The 21,511-nt window shown below is 33.9% G+C and overlaps 3 protein-coding genes and 1 non-coding gene across 4 annotated transcripts; 1 reads left to right on the top strand and 3 right to left on the bottom strand.

The window, feature by feature from the left end:
• The first annotated feature begins 524 nt into the window (after positions 1 to 524).
• LOC148196726 (uncharacterized) lies at positions 525 to 2,609 on the top strand. Its single transcript, XM_088092498.1, has 2 exons — positions 525 to 1,281; positions 2,229 to 2,609. Coding segments are annotated over exons 1-2 (588 nt in total). The 5' UTR covers positions 525 to 694; the 3' UTR covers positions 2,230 to 2,609.
• Positions 2,610 to 5,792: 3,183 nt separating this feature from the next.
• On the bottom strand, positions 5,793 to 7,782 carry LOC148196725 (ras-related protein RABA1f-like). The gene is made up of 2 exons (XM_088092715.1): positions 7,400 to 7,782; positions 5,793 to 6,386 (listed from the first exon to the last, which is right to left on the bottom strand). The coding sequence occupies exons 1-2, from the start codon at positions 7,609 to 7,611 to the stop codon at positions 5,948 to 5,950; spliced, it is 651 nt and encodes a 216-aa protein (XP_087948841.1). The 5' UTR covers positions 7,612 to 7,782; the 3' UTR covers positions 5,793 to 5,947.
• Positions 7,783 to 12,239: 4,457 nt separating this feature from the next.
• TRNAR-CCU (transfer RNA arginine (anticodon CCU)) lies at positions 12,240 to 12,312 on the bottom strand. Its single transcript has one exon. It is a non-coding gene; the product is annotated as a tRNA-Arg (tRNA).
• A 1,153-nt stretch (positions 12,313 to 13,465) lies between these two features.
• Positions 13,466 to 15,984, bottom strand: LOC148196724 (rac-like GTP-binding protein RAC2). Its single transcript, XM_088092716.1, has 7 exons — positions 15,655 to 15,984; positions 15,479 to 15,566; positions 15,172 to 15,281; positions 14,967 to 15,030; positions 14,787 to 14,855; positions 14,606 to 14,667; positions 13,466 to 13,806 (listed from the first exon to the last, which is right to left on the bottom strand). Exons 1-7 carry the CDS (start codon positions 15,751 to 15,753, stop codon positions 13,708 to 13,710), a joined length of 591 nt encoding a protein of 196 aa, XP_087948842.1. The 5' UTR covers positions 15,754 to 15,984; the 3' UTR covers positions 13,466 to 13,707.
• Positions 15,985 to 21,511: the final 5,527 nt, after the last annotated feature.

The raw sequence follows: 21,511 nt of genomic DNA, 5'->3' as shown, positions 1-21,511 counted from the left end.
TATTTAATATAATTTAAATGTATTTAAATATTTTATTTAATATAACTTTATTTGATATTCGATTGTTTTTAAAATTTTGTTTTTATTTAAATTTTAATAATTATTTAATATAATTTAATATATTTAAATATATTAAATAATATTTTTATTATTCTATTTTTATATTTTTAATATAACTATTATTATAATATAAATTATGTTTTAATAATTATTAAAATATAAAATTATATTAAATAATATTTGAATTTTAAATTTAATTATTATTAGGATAGTGCAGAATATTTTTAATAAGAAAATAAAAAATAAAAAAAATATTTATTAAAGTCAAAAATTAAATTTTTGAAAAAGTTAGAGATGCAAAGTAAGGATAAAAGTGAGATGTTAGAAAATTAAAATTGAAATTTTTAGAAGTGTGAGATGTTGAAGGTGTAAGACGAAACAACCTCTTATGATAAGGGATTAGTTACAACAAAGTATTGATATGGGCTGGGCAGGGCAGACGTGATATTGGGCTCATATTGGACCAGGTGGTTTATTAGTAGGAAATATAGTAAATAGAGAAGGCCCAAATGTTTAAGGAGAAGAGAACCGGCGTTGGGAGAACATAACATGCATTTCCATTTCGTTTTCATTTTCGTCTGTTGCATCTCGCGGAAGCCATTTTCGATCTGTTGTACTCTGTGGAAGGCGGTGGATGGCAAAAAACAACAAGTACGCCTCTATTAACTTCAACCACATCTACGAGAAATCCACAGCCACCAACCCTCATAATAGGAACCCTTCTCATTCCGTTTCCCCTTCCTCTTCCTCCTACTCCTCCGCCTCCTATTCCTCCGTCTCCGCCCCCAACAAAGCCCATGGCCGCATCCTCGTCTTGACCCGTCCCACCCCCAAACCCGTCACGCCTCCCACCCCGCAACCCCAACCCCACCACCAACCGCCACCCAATCCGATCCATCAAACCCAGGACCAGCCGGAACCGCCACCGGACGCGATCTCGCTCCGCCCACTTGGTCGAACTGGCACCGCTTCCTCGCTCTCGTCTCTCCCTGTTATCAACCACGACAACAAGGACATGCCCTCTCCGCCGCCCAAGTCGGACAAGTTCGTGCCGCCGCACCTCCGGCCTGGGTTCGTGCCCAGGGAGGAGAGCCCACCTGGGCCGGGCTCTCTTCGGCCCAACGGGCGGCCCAAGTCTGGGGGTGGGCATGAGAAGATGAGAAGGGGTGGGCAGGATGCGGGGATCATGGGCCGCGGGAGTCGGCCCAATTCCAGTGGATGGTATGTTAACGTCGTTGCTTGTTTGTTCTTTTTTATCAATTGTTTTTGGTTTGATCGTTGTCGTTTTGTGGTGGTAGGCATCACCAACACCATTGACAATATTGTTCAATTGTTTTTTACTTGGACTATGTATGAATGATTGGATTATTACGTGCTTTGCTGGATTAGAATTTTGCTTGGCCTTTTCAGAGTTTTGATGAAGGTATTAGAAGAAAATGAAAGGCATATTCTCCTTAAATTAAACATTATGTGTTAAATTGTAAAAGCCATTTCTTATTAGTTTTGCAAAATCTGATTTTTAACTCATGCAAACTATTTGTAATTTACAAAAGAAATCTATTTCTTTTCTTCTTTGAATGCTTACAAAAGTTTCTTGTAGACAAATCTTCAATAAAGGTTTGCATCTGAACGGTGAACGTTGTAATAAAACTGTTTTCTGTCCTGTTTTTGATTTTCAATTGGTAGGTAGAGGATCAGATGAATTAAGCAATTAGTTTTCTAAAAGTTCTATAATCTAATGGTGACGAAGTAATAAAAAGGCTTTAGAAGAAGAACCAAAGTCGTTTCTATTATTATGAACTGCTTGTTTACATTTTACCCTCTGGTTCTTCATCGTAGTGGAGTTGAGCATATTTTTTAAGGAACAACGTATTGGTATACTGATCATGCTGCATATGGATAGTGGGTTTATGATCAATTTGTTTGTACGGTTAATTTATTACACCATCTAAACTCTCCATATCTATATTTTACTTTGAGTAAATGAATTGGGTAGCTAGATTTTTGCTATATTCAATTTTTCATTTAATATTTTTGTCCACAATAGGTAAAAGGGTATCCTAGTAGTACGACAAACTGTGGACTTTGTTGGTCATACTGTGCATGAATGAGATATTCAATTTTTAGTCAGTTTTCGCGTGGCTTTGACAAAAATGTGTTTTGTGCAGAATGGTTATGAAGTTGAATTCTTTTCCGAGGACGAAGACGAACACATTTTACTACAGAGACGAGTTCTCTATACCAATTCAGTGCTCTTTGTCTCTCTGGAACTGACATCAATTTTCACAAGGCATCTCAAATCACCGAAGACGAAAACTGACCAGGTTGCAGATTTTCAACACATAACGTCCCAACCAATAGCCAAATTTGTAGGCTTTTAACACCCAAGTTCTTCTGTTGGTGTTTGGCCCTCTTTAACACGTGCCAACACAGTGTAGAATTCATACCCATATTTTCAATTTCTGGCTAAACTTTTTTTCTTACTGTTCTGAAAGACATGCCTTCTGTACTTTGAGCATATGTTTTACAGGAGGTCCCATCGTTTTTTACTGTTGTGTTGTATTTGTTTCAGATTGAATGTTATTTCAGCCAAGGTCCGTTCATTCATTAGTTAGACACACTACCTTGTTTTTTTAGGTTCCTATAAATGCTTTACACATGAGATTTTCCACCCAGTGAAAACTGGAAAAGTGTACCTAAACCATAGGTGATCACCAATAATAGATTAAACAGTCAGTGACTACTGCTGCTGCATTTTAAGTTGGAAATTGTAGATGAAGCCCACAGTTATTTTTTATGATGTTGATTGTTTCCTTAGTATGTCATTGCATTTTTTTTATTGTAAAATCGTGAGGTCATTGTCAGAAGTCATTGCCATTTTTTTAGCCGTCCAATTGTCTGCCATTTTCATCAACATTGTTAATCTTTGTCAACCAAAGTCCTGTTTGAGTTTCTGAAGTCTTTTTTGATTTTTTGCATTCAAACAAAATCCTGACGTCACGCTAGTACTGAGTGATGATTATCCATATCTATAAATGTAAAATATCAAACTTTACACGCTACTTTTGGTATTATCTTTGTTATGATTAAATGAAGTGGTTTTGATTTATTCTGAAGTAGGTTTAGCTTCTTCTATTTCTGATGAGTAAAATATTGAAATAGATAGAGACTACCCTCATGCACCAACGCATTGGTAAAAGTGGTGTCATGCGAGACATAGACAGTTTAAAAATAATGTTATGTCATTAAAATTATTGTCTAAACCTTCTACGCAAGTCCTCAAGTTGCCTCTTCATCTTTTTGATTTCAGCACCTCTAACTAATATAAAATAATTCTCAAGTAATTAACTTTCCACTGTAATTATTTAATAAAGAATAGATTGTTAGCTAAACTTCTATATAGTTTAGATTTGAATTGAGTTTTATCACAAACATTTTAAACTCTTGCATTTATGTGAATTTTATTGTATTTTTAATTTTAGAGCATTTTATATCTCTCTGAGAGTTTTCTCTAATTTTAAATGATTTAATGGCGTGAAATGAATGAACACTAACATAATTTCGCATTGAACTAAATGCATACTTCCTTTACTTAATTACACAGGTCGCTATTTTTTATTTTTTTTACTTATGCACATCTTGTCATTGAGTTTCGAATTTTCCCATTTAGCTTTCCAATATAAACACAGAATATCTTCCTTAAATATGTCAAATTTTCGACCACGTAAGCTAGGTAACTTCATACAACTTAAATCAATGAAATTCAATGATACTTTTGAAAGAAAAACTCAGAAACAATATTACTTGATAATGCACTGTTTTAAATATCATAAATGAGCATTTAATATTGTTTGTATTGTTCTTTGATATTTTCTCCCAATTAGGATCAATCCAAAAAGAAAGCTTTAAGAATGTTTTTTAAAATATCTCACATAATTAAAAGAGACTAAGTGACAAGAAGTGCAAAATTCTAAGAGAGGAAAATATCTAGCATAGCAATTTTAAAAGATACATCATAGTTAAGAAGAAGTCTCACTCACAATGTCTCCATGTTATATGAGAGGATTATTCCTAGTGGATGATTAAAGTGCATATGTACATTAAACTCACACTCTATAATTCATGGAACATCATAACAAAATGTGCTATTATTGTATTGAGACTCGATGTAGAATAGTTACAAGAATACTACAACATTCATGTAGTTACTCAACAAAGTCAAATGTTATATGCTTTTTCTAAAAATAAATAAACAATTCATATAAGTTGAAAATTATTATGGAGATATGATAATTTATACGTACCAACTATGAAGGATATGAAGATGAAGATGTCCAATTCATAAAATTTATTACTCTCGCCATGCAATATGAAAGTCTCACCATTATGGAGGTTGAGACTCTAAACAACATTTTTAAATGTAGATTCTACTTAATAAATTGGAAATATTAGGACATACCTCTTAGACACAAATCAACTTAAGATATTAAATATTTTTTTATACTCTAATAGTCTCACATTGCTTAATAATCATGATCATATATAATTCACATACACATTTCTCCTTTAATCATTTGATATACTTTTTAAGACAAAAATCTTGAGAAAATTATATGTTTTAAAGTCTATCAATACTTTAAATATAATTATTGATTCTAACATGCCAACTTGAGATTTGAACAAATATGTTTAATGTGTGGTAACCCAAAACTATAACTAACCCAATAGGGTATGTAACTTGAAGACATATTGATATAAGATGGACTCTTAGATATTCTAATGGTTCATGAAGTTTTTCTTTAGGTCAAATTCAACAAAAATAAATGCATATAAAGTTTTGGAGATTCAAGCAAACAAGAGAAAAAAAAATTGTTGTCCTAAGGAAAGATGTTCTACTACAGTAACAGGAAGAAAAATAGTTTAATGTTATTTTGAAAAGATTCTACCAAGATAATACAACTTAGAAGAAAAAAAAGCGAATCTGTATCCTTTGACACATAGAAAGTGAAACTGAGATAACAGTTCTTAAAATATTCTTCTTCTTCTTCGTTTCTTGCTTCTTTTTCCTTTTCCTTTTCTTCTTCATCTTAAAAAAAATGGAAAATTGAGCTTACCTTCCTTTAAATTACACACTCCCTTTTATATTACAACATACACTCACTTATACCTCATTTATACTTTTAATAAAATAAATAAATGACAAATAAACTTATATTCGTAGATATTATTCAAATTTGTTTAAATGTTAATGGAGAATACTCATATTAATAAGATATTAGTATCATTATGAGTAATATCTGACTGTTTAAATCAAATACAAAATGATAATATTTATCTTACTCTTATCCTCATACTTTAAAATTAGTAAAACACTTTATTTTTATTTGGTATTCTATTTTAATATTTTTGCAATTATATTTATAATATAATTTTGAAAAAAGACATTTTGTGTGATTTTCATAAAATACATAAACAAAATATTTAATAATTTAATTTAATATTTTATAATTTAGTGCAAAGAAGAAATATAATTTTTATAATAATTTGAGAACTGAAATCATATTTAATTTTTTTTTAACTTTTATCAATAAAAAATATTAAAAACCAAAGTTAAAATTCACCAAATTTTCAAGGACTATCAAACAGTTTAAACCTGTATTATTTTTTGATCATGTAACTCTGTTTTCTTTATCGATCACCATGTCCAGATAAATAAGACAGAAGAAGGAAGATATTTGAATATAGAAAACCTGTATTATGATCAAAATGAAGGGCTGTTGATGTGAATAGTATGCGTGAGCAACCAAAAATTGAAGAAAATAAAACAATGGGTCGACAGAACATCCTGTTATAGTGCATAATCAACGCCTTTTGTATATCAAACAAACTATGTGGAACAGCATCCACTCTTTTTAACAGCTGAAACATCCTCTTTGGTTCCAAGAACAATGGTTTCCCCTTTGGGCAAGGATGTTGCATGAGATTCATCCACTGTCTCAAGTGTTTTCCTACTCACAACATTGTATATCTGAGTCAGCACTTCTGTAAAAGCACTGTCCACATTCAAGGACTCAAGGGCAGAGGTTTCCATGAAGAATATCTTCTCTTTTTCTGCATATTCTTTGGCTTCATCAGTTGACACTGCACGCAAATGTCGAAGATCTGCCTTGTTTCCCACCAGCATCACCACAACATATGCTTCTGTGTGGTCCCTAAGCTCCTTCAACCATCTCTCAACGTTCTCAAACGTCACGTGTCGAGTTACATCGTACACAACCAAAGCACCAACTGCTCCTCGGTAATATGCACTTGTAATAGCACGATATCTGTGGTAAGGTAAACAGAAAAAGGACTTTTAGTTTTCATTTACCAGTCACAAATCATAGGAAATGTAAGGTTCAGGAATAGTCATATATACAGATTTATGGAGTTTAGATTAGCAAGTACAACGTGGTAGATTTGAAAATAAAAACATTGCAAGTTTATCAGTCTAAGACTTTTGTACAATGTGTTGACCAAATTCAATTGCAGTATTTGGCAGATGAAAATATACTAAAGAATGTTGTTAAATCGCACTTCTTATACCAGTAGTAAATTTAAGTAATCTGCTAAGAATCACTTAATTATGTATTTGATTAAATTAGAACTTCGTGCTCCTAAAATAATAGAGGACCCTGCATTTAACTGGTCAATGACAGAGGACTCTGCATCTCTTCATTTCAACAAAGATTTTATATACAAAGATTAACAACACGTGGAAATCAAATCACTTGTCTCCTTTTCAATGAGAAAATATTGTCGTTCTAGATTTTTGCAGAGAATTTTGCACGCATTCACACATATGGCAATTTTAGAATTGTTGGATCAAGATCGGATCACTAATATTTCATCAAGATAAATCAGCATTGCAATACACATTAGGAATGTGAGTTGTCCACTCTCGATATGCTTCGCGTTATGTAAATAAATATCCAGCAATTCCGGAGAAAAAGGTGTTATTTTTCAATTGAAAAGATAAAGAAAGAGACACGTGATCCCAATCCAAATCTATGCATGTTTCGTAGATAGAACAACAGATCCTGTCAGACAAAGAAACCCTGACAAATTGAACAAACTAAAACTTTTTCACGTCTTGAAAACCTTCCCTGACCAACAGCAACCATATATTACAGCACACAGTCAAATCAGGCCTCAGTTCTTCGATCAGTGACCTGATCACACGATCAAAACCAAGAACCCCACAAAGATCCAACTATTCAAATGCAAAACTAAGACAACCCATCAAGATTAAATCAAAGCAAGAATGACATGCATATCGAGAAAGCGCAAAAGGTGAGACCTTTCTTGGCCGGCGGTGTCCCAGATTTGAGCCTTGACGAGTTTGCTATCGACGGGGACACTGCGGGTGGCGAATTCGACGCCGATGGTGGATTTGGTCTCCAAGCTGAACTCGTTTCGCGTGAATCGAGATAAGAGGTTGGACTTTCCAACGGCAGAATCACCGATGAGGACGAGCTTGAACAAGTAGTCATAGTCTTCGTCGGCACCCATTGAGTTTGGGTGAAGGAAAAGCAATGGAGGGTGAAAGAAAGGAAATTGATTTCAGGGAGTAAACGGGTGAGTTTATTATATGTTGTAAATTGCTGAGCATTGTGGTTATAGCAGACACGGATGGAGAGAGAGAGAGAGGTGTATGTGTAGCGTGTACGAGGAAGGTAGGCTTTGGCTGTTGGAGGGAGAAGTATTCAAAATGACTCTTCTCCTACTTTCCTACGTTTTTCTTCAATATTATAATAATAGTAATATAATAATAATAATAAAATCACCTTTCAATTTAAAATTACCATATTTTTTGATATAAAATAGTTTTATGACCTTCGTTCACACTGATATTATGAGGATGGCATAACTCCATCTTGTTGGAAAAAAGAGCATTGTGGTTGAAGTGTAGGCTTTGGAGGAAAACAAGACCTGGATTCTTACTTCTTTATCTCGAGGAAAGAAAGTCATTAGTTGCAAATCACTTTTTTTTTTAAGTAAAATATAAGGAAGAGAGACTTGTAAATTTCTAAAAGTTTACACAAATATTAATTTTGTTGCTAAAGATTTTACTTAAATTAAAGAAATAATAGACTGTATGAAAATATTTAACTCATTAGTAAAATTACTATTATAATATATGTCAATTTTTCTATGAATACATTAATAAAACATATTTTTCATCTTTAAAGCCAGCGTTAGTGTTGGTTTAGTTTTTTTTTTAATATATAAAATTACGGACTATTTAAATTTTATAAAAATTATGAAAATACCAGCTATGATGTCTTCACACGATTTCAATTGATGGAGTATTACATTTATATGATTTTTGTTTCAATCAATACATTCTCAACTCAGAAGTCGTTGAAGAACTGATAACTTCTAATTTTAATAAAAAGTTGTCTAAGTACAATATATATAACCGAATTATCATAAGTTTAATTGAAACACATTTTGTAATTGAAATGATCTCATGAAACTTAAAAAAGAAATATGAAAATTTTAGTGAAGTATGTGAAGAGGTCGATGGAACATGTGATGAACTTAGTAGAATTGTTTTATAAAAATTAAAAAAATATTTTATTCTTAAACAACTTTTTATTGAAATTAAAATTGTAAGTCCTCTAATTATTTTCACCGAGCTTTTCATATGCTTAACTAAACTCTTCACATATGTTTACCGAGCTCTTCACTTGTCTATCGAGTTCCAAGTTGACCGCATGTTGAATGATACACACAGAAAAAATCATCTAAAAATATACAACTTCTTCATTTCAAGTTATTCTATCTCATATAACTTGTTTTTCAATAATTATTTTAAAATTTACCTATTATTGTAATTTTGGAACATATTTATCTATTTTAATAAAAAAACATATCAATTTAGATAATATTATTAAAGTTATTTTTGTAATTACCATACTTATCTATTTTAATAAAAAAACCGTGTCAGTTTAGATAATATTATTAAAGTGTATGTTTTAAAACTCACACTTCAATTATGATTTTACTTTTTAAAAACATCTCAAAATATTAAAAAAAGATATATTTAAGTTAAGTTTCTAAATAATAATGTTTTTGATAAATATAAGTAATATTTTTGAGAATAGAGTTTTGTTTTTGGATGAAAAAGATTGTTGTTCTTTTCGCCATATCATGAAGGCTCGTACCATTAACAGGTTGGTTGACTCCCAAATCCTATTGCATATACGTTTATATTAATATGTATAGTTTTAAAATTAATTTATTATAATTAACATAAAAAACTATAATTTAAAAAAATAATTATAAATTCTGTATTGTGTTGTTTGAAGGAACTAAATATTTAACAAATTGCAATTTAAGTTTTGAACATTTACAAGTTATAATAATAATTGAATAGTTTAACATAAGTAAAAATAAAAATTCTCTCAAATCATAATTCTAGAAGTATTAATTAAGAGATAAAAAGTATTCACGTGATTAAACATGTTTTTAATGTGTATACAAACTAGAGGTACTCTTTAAGAGATAAAAAATATTTATATAATTAAATATATTTTTAGTATATATAGTTATTATCATTATTATTATTATAATTAAATTCAGTGGACCAATGGTGAACTCACAAATCTCTAATTTGAGTTTGTCCTGACATTACGTTTTTAGTGGACTAAAGGTTATAAACAGACTAATGTAACCATTTTTGTAGTCTCTATCATTTACAAAAAAAAAAAATTAAAAAATTATATATCATTATTTCACTTACCTTTTTTTATAAATATTAAATTATTTGAAAGTATAATTAATCTTTGACTCTAATTCTAAGGTTAAAATACATGAGTTAAAGTTAATGTTCAAAATAAAAATAAATATATTACCCTTTCCTGTTCATCAGTTCAATTAATTATTCATCTGTCATTTATTTTTATTTTTATTTTATTTTAATTCAGTCTCACTAAAATGGTAATAAATAACAAAGTTTAGAAATTAGAATGCATTAAATTATTAAGTCCGAGAATATCATTAATTAATTAATTATATTGATTGAAAAGACCATTGAAAAGTTATCGAAAGTTCAAGGCACATAAATAATAACTTTTTATTAATTAATATATTAATATAGTATATACAAATTGATAAATATGTATGGAATAAGGATATGTCTCTGAAATTTTCATCTCCAAGGTAGGTTTAATTAAACTATTTCATAAATAGTTTTAAGAGAGAAGAATAAAATAAGTTTTTTCTTAAACTAAAATTAGTTTACATATTTAGATTAGTTAATAAGTTAAAAATAATGTATATTAGTTATTGATCACTTTGGCAATTGCTAATATTTTGATTTTTTCTAAAATACTAAGATAATTATTAATTTACTATCTCAAACTTTTGATCTAGTCAATAACTAGTCCGAGTTTTAAAATACTGTTTATTTTTTTAAAATATAATGATTGAAACTTATATGTATATCGACTTTTACTTCTTTTAGATCAGTTTCATGAATTTCACTAGTTCAAAAAATATCCCATTCATTAAAGTCAATATTTTCACTACAGGTTAAAACTGAAAAAAAAAAAATCTGCTTTAATGATAATAGATTCGATGATTTATAAATTTTTGTTATTCCGTTTATTAACACAAATTTAACTATTACCAAAACAAATGAAAAATAACAAACAGATGACAAATTTTTAGTGATAGTTTTAAGAGATTTTGTTGATATTTTTTGTTGTTCAGTAATAAAGTTTAAAATCTTTATTAATATAATAAATATATGTTATTATGAAATGTTAATATTAATATTTTCAAATTCTATAATTAAAAAGACTTAATAAATTTCATAGTACCGTATTATCTAGTGTATACCTAAATTCACCAACGGTCGACGGGTACCACGGACGATAGATTGTTGACCCATCTTACGATCGCAATGTCACGATCGCAGGAGTAGCGAACACTTCTTAACGTCAATCGTTTGTTGAGGTCGACACCCATTTTGTTGAGGTCGACATACTGGTAGTCGACATACTGGTAGTCGACAAGCCAGCAACGATGTCCCGACATGTATCGCTCGCACGACGTTTCATATGTTTATGTCGACACAAACAGTGGTCGACATATAGTGAACGATATCATAGTAAACGGTTCAGCAGTTAAGAATAAGCAGTTACAAATATTAGCTCACGCCACGAATCACGCCACGAATCACGCAAGTATTTGACTCAGTATCAAACACGACCTAGCAGTTACAACTTTCAAGTAGTCCACTTCGGTAAACTGTCCGGATTTCCAGGTAAACGGTTTATTTTCCTGTTTTAAATATACAAAGCACACCAGAAAAAAGGTACGTTTTCCCCTTAGAGAAATTAAGAGAGAGAAATTACTCTTCTTCTTGATCACTTTGAACCAAAAGATTCAGGTGACCCCTTTTCTGACTTGAGCGTCGGAGTGCCTTTGTAGGTACCCAGCCCACCTTTTCCCAAGGAACAGAACATAAAGAGAGGAAGGAAGCATTGTGACAGACAACGTAAAGAGAAGCAGTTCAGTTTTGTTAGGTTTATATCTCGGCCTCCACATCTCTACTGAAACATTTAGTATCTCTATTAAACCGATTAAAAACAAATAATATTATTTTAATACGTTCTTTTTAATATAAAAGTAAATCCATTTACGTATCTAAGTTCAGGTTCATAGCTATAGAAAACTTCTGCAACATTTTGTGACGCGTAGAAGGAGAAACTTTATCCATCTGATCGCATAATAATAGTGTTATACTTTTCTTTCATGAATCGGTCGTAACTTTTGAATTCAAAATACTACTATTCTACGGTATTGATTCATCATAAAATATTCATCATTTTCATTTCACATTCAAGACGAAAAAGAAAGCTTAGCTAAGCCATTGATGTGTCACGAAAACCTGCTTCCAAGTTGAAATCCAAGTTCGTCACAATCACTTTTCCGCAATGTTGATCCAGCCAGAGAGAACAACATTTTTCTGCTTATTCTTTTGGTTACACCAATCATATTTGTTAGAGTCTGATTCTTTTAGACGTAAAAGTTATTATAATATTTTTTATTTACGTGGATAAAAATATAATTTAATATATTCCTTATTGTTAATAAAATAAAATCAATTTATAAACATAAAATTAAATCGCGCCAGGTAGGGGTCGAACCTACGACTTTCTGCTTAGGAAACAGACGCTCTATCCACTGAGCTACAGGCGCTTGGATGTTAGTACGCTCTTTCAAAAAGATTATATTTTTACTTTTGTATAAAATAAATGAGAGAGACAAGAAAATGAAAAATAATGATGCAGGCCCTATCATTTTCACCGCTCATTCTCCATATATCAGCATTTAAAATTTTGTAGCTTAGAGTAATTAAGATTTATATATTTCAATATTTGTAAAAGAGTTAGGTATTTTTATGTGATACATTGAGTGAGATATCATTTGATATTTTATTCTCAATTTGATTTCACAAGGTGACAACCAATATGTTATTTTGTATGTCATGTTAGCGGATTAACTTTGTTAATGACATCATCCATACAAAAAACTAATGCAAAAGATAGATAAATCTTATATATCTAGATATTTTAATGCCAATATTTTATAAATAAACTAGAAAGTAACCTATGTCTTCAAATATTAAGACTATTCAATTCATGATAAACAAAAATCATAAATAATAATAATAAGTAAAATAACAATTCAAAAATTTGAGGAGTATAGTTGAAATTTCTTTTTGCTATTTCATATTGTATTTCATGATACAATGATAGAAAGAAAAAAATAATGATGATAAAGTTGATAATATAAAAGTTGGATTGTTTTCAAGTTGGTGTGCATGTATATATTATTCTCTTGCATTTTGATGTGTTGTGAAATAAGTTGGTGAGTGAGGTTGCTTTTTGTGGGGAACAAGAATGATGAAGATAGAAGTAATAGACATTTTAGTACCTAAATAAGTAAGCTTTTGATGATGAATTAATGTAGGATGTACAAGACACCAATGCCAACCAGACCAAAGTAGACTTTGCTTGCACCTGGTCCTCCCTATATATATATATATATATATATATATATAAGTAGTTCAATCAATATAGATAACTGATAACTAAGAAGGAACAATCACAGCAATAACTTGACATGATGTTATTGCTTTTTATGTGAATTCAGACTTGAAAATCAATAATGATTCTAGCTACTTAACTTTTTGGTCCCGGTTAAACATAAATGACAAAGGTAGTACACAACTATGGTTATTGCAGCTGGTGAAGGATTTGATTAACGGTTAACGACAAAAGTCATGATAGGAAGTTTAACCATAAGTTAGAGGAGAGAACAGTGCTAAGAAAAACAAACAAGTTGAGCGGCGCAGCAGTGATGATTAATGCTATTATTATACTTTCTCATCACAAAATTTATCTTTAATTGTATATGTAGAGTGCATTGGATCATCATTTGGATCCACCAACAAGAAAATATATGAGAAAACGGAAAGAGGGTAGAGGGTGGAATACATTTGTTTCAAAAGGTCAATGCAGAAAGAGAGAAAGGAAAACTTAGAAGAAGGTTACACGAATGTTACAGATGCAAATCAAACATGTACTCCGATTAAAGGAAAACGCAGGATCTGTTCTTCTTTCGTTTTTTCTTTGGCTTTGGTGGCTGTAAAACAACCTTGATTGCAGCATCAAACACAGCCTTCACATTCTGAAATGTTGCAGCATAGACATCAGATTAGGCTAAAATTGTGTACTTTCTTTCAAGCATGTTGCACAAGTTGATACATTATTAATTAACTTTAATAATGCCATACACTATCAGACAAATGATGCTGTGTATTGTTTACCAAATTCAATGTCTTGGAGAAAGATATTTCACAAACAAATTTTAGAAAACAAAAATAATTCACAAGAGTGGTCTGACATCTGCAGCAAAATGACTAAAGTGCTATGGTTACTATACAGTTACGTTAAAAAATGTTTGCACTGTATATATATACATTTTATCATTGATAGAGACTTTTTTAGGTTAAATGATCTATTAAAATGAAGTTGATACTCTTTTGTTTGTGGAACCACTTTTCTACCGTTTAAGCCTCTACACACACACACAGAGATATATATATATATATATATATATATATATATATATATATATATATATATATATATATATATATATATTTGTTAAAACATTGTATTGTCTCCATTAGTTACATAGTATATGTTGATGACTAGATATTTGTCCTTGGTTAGATGGTGCAAAAGTGGCTAAAATAAATGCTGTGGACAAATTGGTTTTGAATATCCTAATGTGGTCAATATTGAAACTATAATTGGTACATGTTCTGCTATAACAATCTCCCTATGATAACTTAACCGATTATCCCGTAAGTTAAACAATTTGGTACGATTTTATATTGAATCTGCAAGAGGACCCTTTTAATGCAATTTGCTTAGAATGTATCTAAAATTTTGTCTATCTATAAGCACTGAAAAATCAGAACCTGCTGAGTCTTTGAGCTGCATTCTATGTACACAGCAGCACCAATCGCCTTCTTCAGCTCTTCTCCCTGCTAAACATTTACAGCATTCAGGTGTACTGAAAACAAAACCAGAAAAAAAAAACAAAAATTCTGTGCCACGGACAAGAAAATGGTCTTTGTTAGAACATAGAACATGAGTGACTTGCCTGGACAGTAGTTATAGGTGTGGCTCCGGGATGATCAATCAAATACTGCCTGTCTTCCCTCAAGTCTGCAGCAAATTATAAGATCACCTTAACTAAGAGATGATTGCACAGATGAACTTGTATGTAGCTTAAATAATACCAAAATATGAATTAATTTTCATAGTATTAGCTGATACCAAGTTTGGTTCCCACAAGTACAATTGGCACAGTTGGGGCATAATGTCTCAGCTCAGGAATCCACTGCATAAAATGGGTCTAGTGTCAGATTCTATTGGCAAGAATTATACCATATCACAGTTCACAGACACATTTGTGATGTTATGTGTCAGTAGGTGTAAATGTGTCATCACAGAGGGAGAATTAAGAGGCTTGTAGAAGAACCTTCTTAGAGATATTTTCATAGCTGGCTCTACTGAGGAGGGAAAATGCCAGCAAAAACACATCAGCTCCTCTATAGCTCAAAGGCCTAAGCCTGTTGTAGTCCTCCTGTCCTGAATTTATGAAGCTACAGTAAATGAGTAAGGGATGGAAAAACAGTAGCTATATCAGGAATTAAGGAGTTTAATTTCATCAATATCTACTTTTAGTGAACAAAACCTTCTTTTCACCAAAATATGTAAACTATGCACATTACAGTAAAAGTATACAACTGCTTGGTGATATAGTAACTAGAAGTTTTGTTACATACCAGCAGTGTCCCATAATCCCAGGTTAATTGTGCTTCCATCAACCACCACATTTGCACTGAAGTTGTCAAACACTGTAGGCACATAGTCCTGGTTTTTTTTGCAGAAAGAAAAAGTGAACTTTTCTATTGACCAAGCACAGGACATTCAAACAGCTAAAAATCATGCATTGCCATACCGTGGGAAAAGTGTTGCTGGTGTAAGAGATGAGCATACAGGTTTTTCCCACGGCTCCATCTCCCACAGTAACACACTTGATGAATCTTGCAGTACTCATTTTCAAGTTCCTGTGGTTTCCTCACCTCACATCACATGAAATCTCCCTTTAGCATTCCATTGCTCTCATGACTTTGAGTTGCTTAGCTTCTTTCAATTGAGGAATTGGAACTAAAAATGAAACAATGCAGAGAAATGGTTAGAAAGAAGGGTGAGAAGGTTAGAAGGGTCAATTTGAATTTTGAAAAGAAATGGAGGGATGATCAGCATTTAATAAGCCAAGTCCCTCAGCACCAACTTTAGTGACCCTCTTTTATCTTGTCCATTATTGCATTTGGCTTTCTGTTTCTTTAAGGGGAAGGCCAGAGCAGCAAAAGAGTTGTTTGGTGCAGTAGTGGTGTTTGTTGGTTAAGTATTGTACAAGGGAGAGAGTGAATAATTAGTATTTAGAACATAAGCATTCATTATCAACATTACGTTAGTCTGAATGGAATGCACTCATATTTTCAAAGATAAAAAAACGTAGTTCAATAAAAAAAACTTCATTAAAAGTTGTTAGTCATGTTTTGGATACTTGAATAGTTAATAAAGCTGATAAATATTTTATTGTAAAGAACAAAAGAAGATAGGCATTGCTGGGGTAATGGCTACAGCAGAAATAATGTTCCAAATGAGAATCATTAATTACAATTGGTGAAAAAGAAAAGTAGATGGTAAAAACTGAAAGTTTGGACATTACCAAACCAAAAGCATGGTATGAAGTTGCACTATGGTGCCGTAAAGCGACACAGACTCCAAATATTGGACAAAGTGGAAGTGGGTGGATGAGTTTGACACTATAGTATGGAAAAAATTATTGATTTTCCAAGTCACCCTGACACTGATCAAATGATGAATCAACGTTCTGTTCTTGGCCTTGGTGGATCTATCCACATCTTTATTGGGTGGTTAGTACTATTGAAGACCCACCAATGTGTTCTTATTTTCATCAGCAAAGCAAACTTTTTGACTTTTAATAATTCTATGTATTCATTAATAATATGTAATTCAGCGCAGTATAATTGAGCACCAACTGTGATTTCATTCATTTGTAAGCAACTAGGATTTTTCTTTTCTTTTTCCAAAAATAAAAGAGAACGATTCCTATCACTGCCAAGTAAAAGCTGTATCTGGTAGTCAAATGTAAACCTCAGTAATGCAAAACTACAATACCATTTGATTCTACAACCTTTTTTCCCTCTTGGTTTGCCTTTCTTTTCACATTCTCCTATGTCTTGGAGTTTGTGATTTTTTACTCTTTTGCTTAATTTTCATGCGCGTCTGACCAACTCACTTGAAGTTAGCTTTAACATGTTGAATGCATCATCATGTGAATAGAGTTTCCTTAAGCAACAGCTCCAATAACCAGGGCTTTAACATGACGATTTAGTATGAAAAAAACTTAGTTCAACCCTGTTTTGCAGGGTAACTACATTACTTTTTAATATTTCTCATGACAACCTCAGCACATATATCTGCCATAATAAAAAGGGACAAATCATGTCCCAGCTGAAAATTTAAGCTTTCAATCTGCAAAGCAATATTTGGAATCATTAGTCTGTAAACAGCAATTGTTATTTATTAGATTCAAATATAGTAGAATTTTGGCAGTATAATAAAATACTTTTATACAGTTTTAAAAATCAAAACCTAAATTAAGGAAAAAAAATTCTACAAATGAATTTGCCTTTCTGAGTTAAGTGATCCAATTTGACATTTGGGAATAACTATCTGCTTGTAAACAAGTGTACTACTAATCAACCCAGTTTCAGGATAGCTGTGTAACAGGTTATCTAGCCTTTTAAAGAATAATAAGAATTTTACTTCATTGAAATTATTGAATGGAGACCTTTTGTACACAAGATTCAATGTTTCATGTAAGTTTGTAAACTGATATAAAAAGAAACTGTAAAATTTGATATTCTATTGAATTTGTACTTTATGTATAGTAACATGCTTGTTTTTATTCTCTTAAAACTTAATTGCACTATATTGTATTGAATGAGTAAAACTCTCTGTATAAATCAAATAAACAAAGTTAATTTCAGCTACAACAAATTATAATAACATTTATATTGAACTTTTAGTAATATGTTTATAGTCATCCGTGAGGTCTTATTTGATCAAAGTTGATATGATTCACGATTTTGTGGGTATTAGTAATTTCTCCATTTAGAAAAGCATAACATTTTTTCTTTTTGATTAGACAGATGATAGCAAATTATAAAGCTTATTAATTTGCCTCATTTCAAGAACATGCCTCTATGATTACTTCCATGACTGTCATTATAAAGTAACACAAACAGCCACCAAAAGTTTAACAATCAACAACCTATATAATTACAGGAATCCAGATAAGTAATCAAAAATAAAATTATCAAGGACAATTGTTATTATATATTATTTTAAACGACAAAAGAAAATTAAAGCATATTTGAATGAACATAAAGGACAACAGTTTTTGAGTCACTTCCCCAATATCAGATGTTGATAGGCCTCTACTGGTATATAGTAGAAGGAAAACCGGTACACATACCGCCACACAACCTAACTGCCAAGGCAGTTAGAGTGGGTAGTTAGGAGGTTTGTATATAGGGGCTGAGAGGGTAGGTTGAGGGGTTAGCGAAGTAAATACTATTGGTTGTCAGGAATGTGTATCCTGATCGGGAGAGGTTAAGCTCTCTGCATTGTATCTTTGACTGTTTGATGAATGAAGAATCATTGTTTTCAGTACTCTTGTGTTGTGTTTGAGTGAAGAGAAGTGAGTACATTAGGTTCTTGATTAACGAACCTAACATTTGGTCCGACCTGCCGGATACAAGGAGGAGAGGAATCATCCATGGGAAGCCAGACGGAGGGAAGACTGGACAATTTGGAGATGACGGTGGAGGGAATCAAAGAGGAGACAGTGGCGATCAGGCGCGATATACAGCAACTGATAAAAGGGATGGGTGGAGGCCACAATAATCAAGGGGGTGGCTCGGATGGAAGCAGCAGTTCAGTGAATGAGAACCAAGTAAGGTACGACAACGGGGGAATTCCCCAAAACTGGCGAAAAAGGGTCGAGTTACCTTCGTTTGAAGGAGTGGAACCACATAGCTGGATTAACCGGGCAGAACGATTCTTTGATATTCAAAAGGTGGCAGAGGAAGATAAGGTAGAACTGGCGTACATCAGTATGGAGGGGAGCGCGAGTTACTGGTTCAAATATTGGAGAGAAAAGACCAAGAACCGTTCTTGGACGGGTCTGAAGGCGGGACTGATTAACCGCTTTGGAGGTGGGTTTAGGGGCACCGTATACGAACAATTAGCCACATTAAGGCAAGGAGGCACGGTGGAGGAATACGTTAGGAGCTTTGAGATGCTATTGGGACAGACCCAGGGGTTATCGGAGGAGTTGATATTGGGGTTCTTCCTAGCTGGGTTACAGGAAGAGATAAAAGGGCAAGTGCGAATCCAAGATCCCCAAGGTTTCATGATTGCGGTAAGGGTTGCGAGGGACGTGGAAGACGCAATGAACCGCGCACGGGGTGTAGTCTGGCACGGAGGAAGGGTGAATCCGATGAGTGTACGAGCTTCTTCAACGATCGTTAGGGGAGACGGGGATAGTAACTCTGCAAGTCGGTCCAGTGGGGTAGAGGGAGGAGGAGCTAGCAGACAGGAGGGGTCGTCAATGGCCAGTAACACCAACGTGAGGGGGAATACGATTATCGGAGGCGGAGGAGGAGGCAGAATGGTACGAAACTTACCATACCCGGAGTACCTGAAAAGGAGGGCAGAAGGGAGATGTTTCCAATGTGAGGGCCCTTTCACTCCAGGTCATCGGTGCTCAGAGAAAAACCTGAGGGTCTTATTGTTGGCGGAGGACGAGGGGAAGAATCGGAGGAAGTCGCAGGCGAGGAGACGAAATCGATGGAGCTCTCGGCATGTTCCGCGGAGGGGTTAACGCCGCCAAAGACGATGAAGTTGACAGGATTAATCCAGGAAAAATGAGTAGTGATCCTCATTGACAGTGGGGCCTGTCACAACTTCATTAGCTGGAGAGTGGTTGAGGAGTTGGAGCTGCCAGTGATGGATACGCCATCGTATACTGTAAGTTTGGGTGATGGGCATAAGAAAGTGACAAGGGGGAGATGCGAGAAAGTTCGAATAAGTTTGGGCGTCACTACGGTGGAAGAAGAGTTGTATGTGTTTGAATTGGGGGGTGTGGAAGTCGTCTTGGGAATTGCCTGGTTGGCTAAACTAGGAGAAGTGGTGATCAATTGGAGGGAGATGTCGACGAGGTTTGGAGTGGGGAACGAGAAGATAACTATTCGGGGGGACCCCACCTTATCTCGACAACTGGTGGAACCCAGAGAATTATGGAAGATAATGGATGGTGACTCATGGGTGCTCGTATGGGAGTTAGGTGTAATGGAACAGGAAACAGGGGGTGAGGTGGCGCGCGATTTGACAGCGACACAGGTAGTGGAATTACGAGCTGTTCTGCAAGCCCACGGACGCGTGTTCCAGGAGAGAGAAGGGTTGCCTCCTAGTCGTAATTTGGAGCTTAAAATAGTACTGAAAGAAGGAACAAATCCTATAAATGTCCGGCCATATAGATATCCATATCTAATGAAAGAAGAGATTGAGAAGCAAGTTGCAGACATGCTGAAAGCGGGTATTATAAGACCCAGTCAGAGCCCGTACTCAAGTCCAGTCATTTTGGTAAAGAAGAAGGACGGGAGCTGGCGGTTTTGTGTGGATTACTGGGCTCTGAACAAAGCCACGGTTCCGGATAAATTTTCGATCCCAGTTATTGAGGAATTGCTGGATGAACTCAAGGGGGCCAGATATTTCTCCAAACTGGATTTGAAGGCCGGCTATCATCAGATAAGGATGGGCGTCGCGGATATCTCGAAGACGGCTTTCCGAACCCACCAAGGCCACTTCGAGTTTCTGGTGATGCCATTTGGGCTAACAAATGCGCCGACCACCTTCCAAAGTGCGATGAATGATTTAATGGCAGTTTATTTGAGGAAGTGGGTGCTCGTCTTCTTCGACGATATTCTGGTTTACAGCTCCACTTGGAACGAACATCTGACGCATTTGAAGATGGTGTTGCAGCTACTGGAACAGCACGGGTGGGTTGCAAATCCAAAGAAATGTGAGTTTGGAAAGCGACGGGTCCATTATCTGGGTCATCAGATTTCGGAGCAGGGGGTGGAAATGGACCAAGATAAAATTAAGGCAATCGTAGAATGGGGAGCACCGAAAAACTTGAAAGCTTTGAGAGGCTTCTTGGGTTTGACCGGTTACTATAGAAGATTTGTGCAGAGATATGGGGAGCTAGCCAGACCATTAACTGAGTTGTTAAAAAAGGGGAAGTATGAGTGGACGGAGAAAGCCGGAACAGCCATGGCAGCCCTGAAGGCCGCTATCACATCTGCACCAGTTTTAGTACTACCTGATTTTACTCAAGAGTTTCACCTTGAGTGCGATGCTTCAGGGGGAGGTGTTGGTGCGGTCTTGATGCAAAACCGGAAGCCCATTGCGTTTTTTAGCCGAGCTTTGTCAACAGGATCTCTGACAAAATCCATTTATGAAAAGGAATTAATGGCTTTGGTGATGGGCATTCAACACTGGAGGCCGTATCTGTTGGGGAGAAAGTTTGTGGTGCATACAAATCAGCGCAGCCTTAAATATCTGTTGGAGCAGAGGATTACAACTTATAGTCAGCAGAATTGGATAGCCAAATTGATGGGCTATGATTTTGACATAGTGTACAAACCGGGGAGTGC

Source organism: Vigna umbellata, chromosome 6, assembly GCF_029865625.1.
Source record: "Vigna umbellata cultivar VRB3 chromosome 6, Vumbellata_1.0, whole genome shotgun sequence".
Taxonomy (NCBI): Eukaryota; Viridiplantae; Streptophyta; class Magnoliopsida; order Fabales; family Fabaceae; genus Vigna; species Vigna umbellata.
Note: the sequence above shows the minus strand (reverse complement) of the source record. Positions and strands in the feature narration are given on the sequence as shown.